The following is a 13,925-nucleotide window of genomic DNA, read 5'->3' as shown; positions in this document are numbered from 1 at the left end:
TACATGGCGAATAGAACACATGAGCAAGCCAGATAGTACGTGGCGAGCAAAACACATGAACAAGCCAGATAGTACGTGGCGAGCAGAACATGTGAACAAGCCAGATAGTATGTGGCGAGGAGAACACATAAACAAGCCAGATAGTACGTAGCAAACAGAACACATGAACAAACCAGATAGTACGTGGCGAGCAGAAAACATGAACAAGTCAGATAGTACCTGGCGGGCAGAACACATGAACAAGCCAGATAGTACGTGGCTATCAGAACACATGAACAAACCAGATAGTACGTGGCAAGCAGAAAACATTAAGAAGTCAGATAGTACCTGGCGAGGAGAACACATGAACAAGCCAGATAGTATGTGACTAGCAAAACACATCTACAAGCCAGATAGAACGTGGGGAGCAGAACACTTGGACAAGCCAGATAGTATGGGGTGAGCAGAACACATGAACAAGTCAGATAGTATGTGGAAAACAGAACAAATGAAAAAGCTAGATAGTACATGGTGAACAGAACACATGAACAAGGCAGATAATATGTGGCAAGCAGAACACATGAACAAACAAGATAGTATGTGGCGAGCAGAACACATCAACAAGCATGATAGTACGAGGGGAGCAGAACACTTGGAAAAGCAAGATAGCATGTGGCGAGCAGAACACATGGACAGGCCAGATAGTATCATGTCGAGCAGAACACATGAACAAGCCAGAAAGTGCATGGTGAACAGAACACATGAACCAGCCAGATAGTACGTGGAGAGCAGAACACATGAACAAACCAGATAGTACATGGCGAGCAGAACCATGAACAGGTCAGAGAGTACGTGGTGAGCAGAACACATCAACAAGCCAGTTAGTACATAGCGAGCAGAAAACATTGACAAGCCAGACAGTACGTAGCGAGCAGAACACACGAACAAGCCAGATAGTAAGTAGCGAGCAGAACATATGAACAAGCCAGAGAGTACGTGGCAAGCAGAACACATGAACAAGCCAGATAGTACATTGCTAGCAGAACACATGAACAAGCCAGATAGTACGTGGCTATCAGAACACATGAACAAACCAGATAGTACGTGGCAAGCAGAAAACATTAAGATGTCAGATAGTACCTGGCGAGGAGAACACATGAACAAGCCAGATAGTACGTGGCTAGCAGAACACATCTACAAGCCAGATAGTACGTGGGGAGCAGAACACTTGGACAAGCCAGATAGTATGGGGTGAGCAGAACACATGAACAAGCCAGATAGTATGTGGAAAACAGAACACATGAAAAAGCTAGATAGTACATGGTGAACAGAACACATGAACAAAGGCAGATAGTATGTTGCAAGCAGAACACATGAACAAACCAGATAGTATGTGGCGAGCAAAACACATCAACAAGCCAGATAGTACGAGGGGAGCAGAACACTTGGAAAAGCAAGATAGCATGTGGCGAGCAGAACACATGGACAAGCCAGATAGTATCTGTCGAGCAGAACACATGAACAAGCCAGAAAGTACAAGGTGAACAGAACACATGAACCAGCCAGATAGTACGTGGAGAGCAGAACACATGAACAAACCAGATAGTACATGGCGAGCAGAAACCATAAACTGGTCAGAGAGTACATGATGAGCAGAACACATCAACAAACCAGTTAGTACATAGCGAGCAGAAAACATTAACAAGCCAGACAGTACGTAGCGAGCAGAACACACGAACAAGCCAGATAGTAAGTAGCGAGCAGAACACATGAACAAGCCGGAGAGTACGTGGCAAGCAGAACACATGAACAAGCCAGATTGTACGTAGCTAGCAGAACATATGAACAAGCCAGATAATACATGGGGAGCAGAACACTTGGACAAGCAAGATAGCATGTGGCGAGCAGAACACATGGACAAGCCAGATAGTACGTTGCGAGCAGAACATATGAACAAGCCAGATTTTATGTGGTAAACAGAACTCGTGAACAAGCCAGATAGTACGTGGCGAGCAGAACACATGAACAAGTCAGATAGTACCTGGCGAGCAGAACACATGAACAAGCCAGATAGTACGTAGCTAGCAGAACACATCAACAAGCTACATAGTATGTAGGGAGCAGAACACTTGGACAAGCAAGATAGTATGTGGCGAGCTGAACACATGGACAAGCCAGATAGTATATGGCGAGCAGAACATATGAACAAGCCAGAGAGTGTTTGGTGAACTGAACACATGAACAAGCCAGATAGTATATGGCGAGCAGAATACATACACAAGCCAGTTAGTACGTTACAAGCAGAACATGAGAACAAGCCAGACAGTACGTGGTGAGCAGAATATATGAACAAGCCAGATAGTACGTGGTGAACTAAACACATCAACTAGCCAGCTATTATGTGGCGAGCAGAACACATCAACAAGCGAGTTAGTACTTGACGAGCAGAGCACATGAACAAGCCAGACAGTACGTAGTGAGCAGAACACATGAACAAGCCAGATAGTACGGGGCGAGCAGAACACATGAAGAAGCTAGATAGTACGTGGTGAGCAGATCACATGAACAAACCAGATTGTACGTAGCGAGCAGAACACATGAACAAGCCAGACAGTATGTGGAAGCAGAATACATGAACAAGCCAGATAGTACATCGCGCACAGAACACATCAATAAGCCAGTTAGCACGTGGCGAGCAGAACACACGAACAAGCCAGACTGTACGTGGCGAGCAGAACACATGAACAAGCAAGATAGTACCTGGCGAGCAGAACACATCAACATGCTAGTTAGTATGTGGCGAGCAGAAAACACTAACAAGCCAGACAATACATGGCGAACAGAACACATGAGCAAGCCAGATAGTACGTGGCGAGCAGAACACATGAACAAGCCAGATAGTACGTGGCGAGCAGAACATGTGAACAAGCCAGATAGTACGTAGCGAGCAGAACATGTGAACAAGACAGATAATACGTGGCGAGCAGAACACATAAACAAGCCAGATAGTACGTAGCAAACAGAACACATGAACAAACCAGATAGTACGTGGCGAGCAGAAAACATGAACAAGTCAGATAGTACCTGGCGAGCAGAACACATGAACAAGCCAGATAGTACGTGGCTATCAGAACACATGAACAAACCAGATAGTACGTGGCAAGCAGAAATCATTAAGAAGTCAGATAGTACCTGGCGAGGAGAACACATGAACAAGCCAGATAGTACGTGGATAGCAGAACACATCTACAAGCCAGATAGTATGTGGGGAGCAGAACACTTCGACAAGCCAGATAGTATGGGGTGAGCAGAACATATGAACAAGCCAGATAGTATGTGGAAAACAGAACACATGAAAAAGCTAGATAGTACATGGTGAACAGAACACATGAACAAGGCAGATAGTATGTGGCAAGCAGAACACATGAACAAACCAGATAGTATGTGGCGAGCAGAACACATCAACAAGCCAGATAGTATGAGGGGAGCAGAACACTTGGAAAAGCAAGATAGCATGTGGCGAGCAGAACACATGGACACGCCAGATAGTATCTGTCGAGCAGAACACATGAACAAGCCAGAAAGTACATGGTGAATAGAACACATGAACCAGCCAGATAGAACGTGGAGAGCAGAACACATGAACAAACCAGATAGTACATGGCGAGCAGAAACCATGAACAAGTCAAAGAGTACTTGGTGAGCAGAACACATCAACAAGCCAGTTAGTACGTAGCAAGCAGAAAACGTTAACAAGCCAGACAGTACGTAGCGAGCAGAACACACGAACAAGCCAGATAGTAAGTAGCGAGCAGAACACATGAACAAGCCAGAGAGTACGTGGCAAGCAGAACACATGAACAAGCCAGATAGTACATAGCTAGCAGAACACATGAACAAGTCAGATAGTACCTGGCGAACGGAAGACATGAACAAGCCAGATAGTACGTGGCTATCAGAACACATGAACAAACCAGATAGTACGTGGCAAGCAGAAAACATTAAGAAGTCAGATAGTACCTGGCGAGGAGAACACATGAACAAGCCAGATAGTACGTGGCTAGCAGAACACATCTACAAGCCATATAGTACGTGGGGAGCAGAACACTTGGACAAGCCAGATAGTATGGGGTGAGCAGAACACATGAACAAGCCAGATAGTATGTGGAAAACAGAACACATGAAAAAGCTAGATAGTACATGGTGAACAGAACACATGAACAAGGCAGATAGTATGTGGCAAGCAGAACACATGAACAAACCAGATAGTATGTAGGGAGCAGAACACTTGGAGAAGCAAGATAGTATGTGGCGAGCAGAACACATTGGACAAGCCAGATAGTACGTGGCGAGCAGAACATATGAACAAGCCAGATTGTATGTGGTGAACAGAACACGTGAACAAGCCAGATAGTACGTGGCGAACAGAACACATGAACATAGTAGATAGTACGTGGCGAGCAGAAAACATGAACAAGTCAGATAGTACCTGACGAGCAGAACTCATGAACAAGCCAGATAGTACGTAGCTAGCAGAACACATCAACAAGCTACATAGTATGTAGGGAGCAGAACACTTGGAGAAGCAAGATAGTATGTGGCGAGCTGAACACATGGACAAGCCAGATAGTACGTGGCGAGCAGAACATATGAACAAGCCAGAGAGTGTCTGGTGAACTGAACACATGAACAAGCCAGATAATACGTGCGAGCAGAACACATGAACAAACCAGATAGTACGTGGCTACCAGAACACATCAACAAGCCAGATAGTACGTGGGGAGCAGAACACTTGGACACACAAGATAGTATGTGGCGACGCGAGCAGAACACATGAACAAGCCAGATAGTACGTGGTGAACAGAACACATGATCAAACCAGATAGTACGTGGCGAGCAGAAAACATGAACAAGTCAGATAGTACCTGGCGAGCAGAACACATGAACAAGCCAGATAGTACGTGGCTATCAGAACACATGAACAAACCAGATAGTACGTGGCAAGCAGAAAACATTAAGAAGTCAGATAGTACTTGGCGAGCAGAACACGTGAACAAGCCAGATAGTATGTAGCTAGCAGAACACATCAACAAGCTACATAGCATGTAGGGAGCAGAACACTTGGACAAGCAAGATAGTATGTGGCGAGCAGAACACATGGACAAGCCAGATAGTATGTGGCGAGCAGAACATATGAACAAGCCAGAGAGTATCTGGTGAACTGAACACATGAACAGGCCAGATAGTACGTGGCGAGCAGAACACATGAACAAACCAGATAGTATGTGTAAGCAGAAAACATGAACAGGTCAGATAGTACCTGGCGAGCAGAACACATGAACAAGCCAGATAGTTCGTGGCTACCAGAACACATCAACAAGCCAGATAGTACGTGGGGAGCAGAACACTTGGACACGCAAGATAGTGTGTGGCAAGCAGAACATATGGACAAGCCAGATAGCACGTGGGGAGCAGAACACTTGGACAAGCAAGACAGTATGTGGCGAGTAGAACACATGGACAAGCCAGATAGTACGTGGTGAACAGAACACATGAACAAACCAGATAGTACGTGGCGAGCAGAAAACATGAACAAGTCAGATAGTACCTGGCGAGCAGAACGCATGAACAAGCCAGATAGTACGTGGCTATCAGAAAACATGAACAAACCAGATAGTACGTGGCAAGCAGGAAACATTAAGAAGTCAGATAGTACTTGGCGAGCAGAACACGTGAACAAGCCAGATAGTACGTGGCTAGCAGAACACATCTACAAGCCACATAGTACGTGGGGAGCAGAACACTTGGACAAGCCAGATAGTATGGGGTGAGCAGAACACATGAACAAGCCAGATAGATCGTGACTAGCAGAACACATCAACAAGCCAGCTAGTACGTAGCGAGCAGAACATTTGGACAAGCCAGATAATACGTGGTGAGCAGAACACATGAACAAGCCAGATAATACGTGGCAAGCAGAACACTTGAACAAGCGATATAGTACGTGGCATGCAGAACAAATAAACAAGCCTGATAGTACTTGGCGAGCAGAACACATGAACAAGCCAGACAGTACCTGGCGAGCAGAACACATGAACAAGCCAGATAATATGTGGCACGCAGAATATATGAGTAAGCCAGGTATTACGTGGCGAGCAGAACAAATGAACAAGCCAGATAATATGTGGCGAGCAGAACATATGAGCATGCCAGACAGTACCTAGCGATCAGTACACATGAACAAGATAGATAGTATGTGGCGAGCAGAATTCATGAACAAGCCAGATAGAATGTAGCGAGCAGAACTCATGTCAAGCTAGATAGTATGTTGCAAGAAGAACACATAAAAAAGCCAGATAGTAAATGGCGAACAGAACACATGAACAAGCCAGATAGTATGTGGCGAGCAGAATATATACACAAGCCAGTTAGTACGTTACAAGTAAAACATGAGAACAAGCCAGACAGTACGTGGTGAGCAGAATATATGAACAAGCCAGATAGTACGTGGCAAACAGAACACATCAACAACCCAGATATTATGTGGCGAGCAGAACACATCAACAAGCGAGTTAGTACTTGGCGAGCAGAGCACACGAACAAGCCAGACAGTACGTAGCTAGCAGAACACATGAACAAGCCAGATAGTACATGGGGAGCAGAACACTTGAACAAGCAAGATAGTATGTGGCGAGCAGACCACATGGACAAGCCAGATAGTACGTGGCGAGCAGAACATATGAACAAACCAGATAGTACGTAGCTAGCAGAACACATCAACAAGCTACATAGTATGTAGGGAGCAGAACACTTGGACAAGCAAGATAGTATGTGGCGAGCAGAACACATGGACAAGCCAGATAGTATGTGGCGAGCAGAACATATGAACAAGCCAGAGAGTATCTGGTGAACTGAACACATGAACAGGCCAGATAGTACGTGGCGAGCAGAACACATGAACAAACCAGATAGTATGTGTAAGCACAAAACATGAACAGGTCAGATAGTACCTGGCGAGCAGAACACATGAACAAGCCAGATAGTTCGTGGCTACCAGAACACATCAACAAGCCAGATAGTACGTGGGGAGCAGAACACTTGGACACGCAAGATAGTATGTGGCAAGCAGAACATATGGACAAGCCAGATAGCACGTGGGGAGCAGAACACTTGGACAAGCAAGACAGTATGTGGCGAGCAGAACACATGGACAAGCCAGATAGTACGTGGTGAACAGAACACATGAACAAACCAGATAGTACGTGGCGAGCAGAAAACATGAACAAGTCAGATAGTACCTGGCGAGCAGAACACATGAACAAGCCAGATAGTACGTGGCTATCAGAACACATGAACAAACCAGATAGTACGTGGCAAGCAGAAATCATTAAGAAGTCAGATAGTACCTGGCGAGGAGAACACGTGAACAAGCCAGATAGTACGTGGATAGCAGAACACATCTACAAGCCAGATAGTACGTGGGGAGCAGAACACTTCGACAAGCCAGATAGTATGGGGTGAGCAGAACACATGAACAAGCCAGATAGTATGTGGAAAACAGAACACATGAAAAAGCTAGATAGTACATGGTGAACAGAACACATGAACAAGGCAGATAGTATGTGGCAAGCAGAACACATGAACAAACCAGATAGTATGTGGCGAGCAGAACACATCAACAAGCCAGATAGTATGAGGGGAGCAGAACACTTGGAAAAGCAAGATAGCATGTGGCGAGCAGAACACATGGACACGCCAGATAGTATCTGTCGAGCAGAACACATGAACAAGCCAGAAAGTACATGGTGAATAGAACACATGAACCAGCCAGATAGAACGTGGAGAGCAGAACACATGAACAAACCAGATAGTACATGGCGAGCAGAAACCATGAACAAGTCAAAGAGTACTTGGTGAGCAGAACACATCAACAAGCCAGTTAGTACGTAGCAAGCAGAAAACGTTAACAAGCCAGACAGTACGTAGCGAGCAGAACACACGAACAAGCCAGATAGTAAGTAGCGAGCAGAACACATGAACAAGCCAGAGAGTACGTGGCAAGCCGAACACATGAACAAGCCAGATAGTACATAGCTAGCAGAACACATGAACAAGTCAGATAGTACCTGGCGAACGGAAGACATGAACAAGCCAGATAGTACGTGGCTATCAGAACACATGAACAAACCAGATAGTACGTGGCAAGCAGAAAACATTAAGAAGTCAGATAGTACCTGGCGAGGAGAACACATGAACAAGCCAGATAGTACGTGGCTAGCAGAACACATCTACAAGCCATATAGTACGTGGGGAGCAGAACACTTGGACAAGCCAGATAGTATGGGGTGAGCAGAACACATGAACAAGCCAGATAGTATGTGGAAAACAGAACACATGAAAAAGCTAGATAGTACATGGTGAACAGAACACATGAACAAGGCAGATAGTATGTGGCAAGCAGAACACATGAACAAACCAGATAGTATGTAGGGAGCAGAACACTTGGAGAAGCAAGATAGTATGTGGCGAGCAGAACACATTGGACAAGGCAGATAGTACGTGGCGAGCAGAACATATGAACAAGCCAGATTGTATGTGGTGAACAGAACACGTGAACAAGCCAGATAGTACGTGGCGAACAGAACACATGAACATAGTAGATAGTACGTGGCGAGCAGAAAACATGAACAAGTCAGATTGTACCTGACGAGCAGAACTCATGAACAAGCCAGATAGTACGTAGCTAGCAGAACACATCAACAAGCTACATAGTATGTAGGGAGCAGAACACTTGGAGAAGCAAGATAGTATGTGGCGAGCTGAACACATGGACAAGCCAGATAGTACGTGGCGAGCAGAACATATGAACAAGCCAGAGAGTGTCTGGTGAACTGAACACATGAACAAGCCAGATAATACGTGCGAGCAGAACACATGAACAAACCAGATAGTACGTGGCTACCAGAACACATCAACAAGCCAGATAGTACGTGGGGAGCAGAACACTTGGACACACAAGATAGTATGTGGCGACGCGAGCAGAACACATGAACAAGCCAGATAGTACGTGGTGAACAGAACACATGATCAAACCAGATAGTACGTGGCGAGCAGAAAACATGAACAAGTCAGATAGTACCTGGCGAGCAGAACACATGAACAAGCCAGATAGTACGTGGCTATCAGAACACATGAACAAACCAGATAGTACGTGGCAAGCAGAAAACATTAAGAAGTCAGATAGTACTTGGCGAGCAGAACACGTGAACAAGCCAGATAGTACGTAGCTAGCAGAACACATCAACAAGCTACATAGTATGTAGGGAGCAGAACACTTGGACAAGCAAGATAGTATGTGGCGAGCAGAACACATGGACAAGCCAGATAGTATGTGGCGAGCAGAACATATGAACAAGCCAGAGAGTATCTGGTGAACTGAACACATGAACAGGCCAGATAGTACGTGGCGAGCAGAACACATGAACAAACCAGATAGTATGTGTAAGCAGAAAACATGAACAGGTCAGATAGTACCTGGCGAGCAGAACACATGAACAAGCCAGATAGTTCGTGGCTACCAGAACACATCAACAAGCCAGATAGTACGTGGGGAGCAGAACACTTGGACACGCAAGATAGTGTGTGGCAAGCAGAACATATGGACAAGCCAGATAGCACGTGGGGAGCAGAACACTTGGACAAGCAAGACAGTATGTGGCGAGTAGAACACATGGACAAGCCAGATAGTACGTGGTGAACAGAACACATGAACAAACCAGATAGTACGTGGCGAGCAGAAAACATGAACAAGTCAGATAGTACCTGGCGAGCAGAACACATGAACAAGCCAGATAGTACGTGGCTATCAGAACACATGAACAAACCAGATAGTACGTGGCAAGCAGGAAACATTAAGAAGTCAGATAGTACTTGGCGAGCAGAACACGTGAACAAGCCAGATAGTACGTGGCTAGCAGAACACATCTACACGCCAGATAGTACGTGGGGAGCAGAACACTTGGACAAGCCAGATAGTATGGGGTGAGCAGAACACATGAACAAGCCAGATAGATCGTGACTAGCAGAACACATCAACAAGCCAGCTAGTACGTAGCGAGCAGAACATTTGGACAAGCCAGATAATACGTGGTGAGCAGAACACATGAACAAGCCAGATAATACGTGGCAAGCAGAACACTTGAACAAGCGATATAGTACGTGGCATGCAGAACAAATAAACAAGCCTGATAGTACTTGGCGAGCAGAACACATGAACAAGCCAGACAGTACCTGGCGAGCAGAACACATGAACAAGCCAGATAATATGTGGCACGCAGAATATATGAGTAAGCCAGGTATTACGTGGCGAGCAGAACAAATGAACAAGCCAGATAATATGTGGCGAGCAGAACATATGAGCATGCCAGACAGTACCTAGCGATCAGTACACATGAACAAGATAGATAGTATGTGGCGAGCAGAATTCATGAACAAGCCAGATAGAATGTAGCGAGCAGAACTCATGTCAAGCTAGATAGTATGTTGCAAGAAGAACACATAAAAAAGCCAGATAGTAAATGGCGAACAGAACACATGAACAAGCCAGATAGTATGTGGCGAGCAGAATATATACACAAGCCAGTTAGTACGTTACAAGTAAAACATGAGAACAAGCCAGACAGTACGTGGTGAGCAGAATATATGAACAAGCCAGATAGTACGTGGCAAACAGAACACATCAACAAGCCAGATATTATGTGGCGAGCAGAACACATCAACAAGCGAGTTAGTACTTGGCGAGCAGAGCACACGAACAAGTCAGACAGTACGTAGCTAGCAGAACACATGAACAAGCCAGATAGTACATGGGGAGCAGAACACTTGAACAAGCAAGATAGTATGTGGCGAGCAGACCACATGGACAAGCCAGATAGTACGTGGCGAGCAGAACATATGAACAAGCCAGATTGAATGTGGTGAACAGAACACGTGAAGAAGCCAGATAGTACGTGGCGAGCAGAACACATGAACATAGTAGATAGTACGTGGCGAGCAGAAAACATGAACAAGTCAGATAGTACCTGCCGAGCAGAACTCATGAACAAACCAGATAGTACGTAGCTAGCAGAACACATCAACAAGCTACATAGTATGTAGGGAGCAGAACACTTGGACAAGCAAGATAGTATGTGGCGAGTAGAACACATGGACAAGCCAGATAGTATGTGGCGAGCAGAACATATGAACAAGCCAGAGAGTATCTGGTGAACTGAACACATGAACAGGCCAGATAGTACGTGGCGAGCAGAACACATGAACAAACCAGATAGTATGTGTAAGCACAAAACATGAACAGGTCAGATAGTACCTGGCGAGCAGAACACATGAACAAGCCAGATAGTTCGTGGCTACCAGAACACATCAACAAGCCAGATAGTACGTGGGGAGCAGAACACTTGGACACGCAAGATAGTATGTGGCAAGCAGAACATATGGACAAGCCAGATAGCACGTGGGGAGCAGAACACTTGGACAAGCAAGACAGTATGTGGCGAGCAGAACACATGGACAAGCCAGATAGTACGTGGTGAACAGAACACATGAACAAACCAGATAGTACGTGGCGAGCAGAAAACATGAACAAGTCAGATAGTACCTGGCGAGCAGAACACATGAACAAGGCAGATAGTACGTGGCTATCAGAACACATGAACAAACCAGATAGTACGTGGCAAGCAGAAAACATTAAGAAGTCAGATAGTACTTGGCGAGCAGAACACGTGAACAAGCCAGATAGTACGTGGCTAGCAGAACACATCTACAAGCCAGATAGTACGTGGGGAGCAGAACACTTGGACAAGCCAGATAGTATGGGGTGAGCAGAACACATGAACAAGCCAGATAGATCGTGACTAGCAGAACACATCAACAAGCCAGCTAGTACGTAGCGAGCAGAACATTTGGACAAGCCAGATAATACGTGGTGAGCAGAACACATGAACAATCCAGATAATACGTGGCAAGCAGAACACTTGAACAAGCGATATAGTATGTGGCATGCAGAACAAATAAACAAGCCTGATAGTACTTGGCGAGCAGAACACATGAACAAGCCAGACAGTACCTGGCGAGCAGAACACATGAACAAGCCAGATAATATGTGGCACGCAGAATATATGAGTAAGCCAGATATTACGTGGCGATCAGTACACATGAACAAGATAGATAGTATGTGGCGAGCAGAATTCATGAACAAGCCAGATAGTATGTAGCGAGCAGAACTCATGTCAAGCTAGATAGTATGTGGCAAGAAGAACACATAAAAAAGCCAGATAGTAAATGGCGAACAGAACACATGAACAAGCCAGATAGTATGTGGCGAGCAGAATACATACACAAGCCAGTTAGTACGTTACAAGTAAAACATGAGAACAAGCCAGACAGTACGTGGTGAGCAGAATATATGAACAAGCCAGATAGTACGTGGCAAACAGAACACATCAACAAGCCAGATATTATGTGGCGAGCAGAACACATCAACAAGCGAGTTAGTACTTGGCGAGCAGAGCACACGAACAAGCCAGACAGTACGTAGCGAGCAGAACACATGAACAAGCCAGATAGTACGGGGCGAGCAGAACACATGAAGAAGCTAGATAGTATGTGGCGAGCAGATCACATCAACAAACCAGATAGTACGTGTCGAGCAGAACACATGAACAAGCCAGACAGTATGTGGAAGCAGAATACATGAACAAGCCAGATAGTATGTGGCAAATAGAACTCATCAACAAGCCAGATAGTACATGGCACACAGAACACATCAATAAGCCAGTTAGCACGTGGCGAGCAGAACACATGAACAAGCAAGATAGTACCTGGCGAGCAGCACACATCAACAAGCTAGTTAGTATGTGGCGAGCAGAAAACACGAACAAGCAAGACAATACATGGCGAGCAGAACACATGAGCAAGCCAGATAGTACGTGGCGAGCAGAACACATGAACAAGCCAGATAGTACGTGGCGAGCAGAACATGTGAACAAGCCAGATAGTATGTGGCGAGCAGAACACATAAACAAGCTAGATAGTACCTAGCAAACAGAACACATGAACAAGCTAGATAGTACGTGGTGAGCAAAACACATGAACAAGTCAGATAGTACGTGGTGAGCAGAACACATGAACAAGCTAGATTGTACGTGGTGAGCAAAACACATGAACAAACCAGATAGTATGTGGTGAGCAGAACACACGAACAAGCCAGATAGTACGTGGCGAGCAGAAAACACAAACAAGTCAGATATTACCTGGCGAGCAGAACACATGAACAAGCCAGATAGTACGAGGCTAGCAGAACACATCAACAAGCCAGATAGTACGTGGGGAGCAGAACTCTTGGACAAGCAAGATAGTATGTGGCGAGCAGAACACAAGGACAAGCCAGATAGTATGTGGCGAGCAGAACACATGAACAAGCAAGATAGTATGTGGCGAGCAGACCACATGAACAAGCTAGATAGTATGTGGTGAACAGAACACATGAACAAACCAGATAATATGTAGCACGCAGAACATATGAGCAAGCCAGAACACAGATGCCAGTACACACATTGTACACAGTTTATGTAGTGACCACGGGGCGCTGATTACCACCGTCGACATGAGCAAGAGAAGGAAAGAGACAAATAAAAGAAAAAGGTTATCACTCGGACCCGATATGAGGCCGCACTTCATAAACAGGATGAATGACTGGTTCACGGAATACCAAATCCCAGAAGACATTGACACATTTTTTGATGACCTTAATCACCAAATTGAGAGCTGTCTAAGAGTTCCGCGCCGTACGCCGGGGCGAAGTAACCCTCAGAGGAAGAAAATAAAATGGTATGAGAATGATTACATAAAGATGCTTAACGCAAATGTGCGAGACATGAGTAGAGAGT

The 13,925-nt window shown here is 45.3% G+C and overlaps 3 protein-coding genes across 3 annotated transcripts; all 3 read left to right on the top strand.

The window, feature by feature from the left end:
• The first annotated feature begins 1,334 nt into the window (after nucleotides 1-1,334).
• On the top strand, nucleotides 1,335-2,923 carry LOC138368064 (major royal jelly protein 5-like). The gene is made up of 2 exons (XM_069330360.1): nucleotides 1,335-1,519; nucleotides 2,536-2,923. The coding sequence occupies exons 1-2, from the start codon at nucleotides 1,335-1,337 to the stop codon at nucleotides 2,921-2,923; spliced, it is 573 nt and encodes a 190-aa protein (XP_069186461.1).
• A 984-nt stretch (nucleotides 2,924-3,907) lies between these two features.
• On the top strand, nucleotides 3,908-5,522 carry LOC138368063 (uro-adherence factor A-like). The gene is made up of 2 exons (XM_069330359.1): nucleotides 3,908-4,110; nucleotides 5,288-5,522. The coding sequence occupies exons 1-2, from the start codon at nucleotides 3,908-3,910 to the stop codon at nucleotides 5,520-5,522; spliced, it is 438 nt and encodes a 145-aa protein (XP_069186460.1).
• Nucleotides 5,523-8,121: 2,599 nt separating this feature from the next.
• On the top strand, nucleotides 8,122-9,736 carry LOC138368062 (uro-adherence factor A-like). The gene is made up of 2 exons (XM_069330358.1): nucleotides 8,122-8,324; nucleotides 9,502-9,736. The coding sequence occupies exons 1-2, from the start codon at nucleotides 8,122-8,124 to the stop codon at nucleotides 9,734-9,736; spliced, it is 438 nt and encodes a 145-aa protein (XP_069186459.1).
• Nucleotides 9,737-13,925: the final 4,189 nt, after the last annotated feature.

Source organism: Procambarus clarkii, chromosome 24 (assembly GCF_040958095.1).
Source record: "Procambarus clarkii isolate CNS0578487 chromosome 24, FALCON_Pclarkii_2.0, whole genome shotgun sequence".
Lineage (NCBI taxonomy): Eukaryota > Metazoa > Arthropoda > Malacostraca > Decapoda > Cambaridae > Procambarus > Procambarus clarkii.
This window is presented reverse-complemented; position numbering and strand designations above follow the sequence as displayed.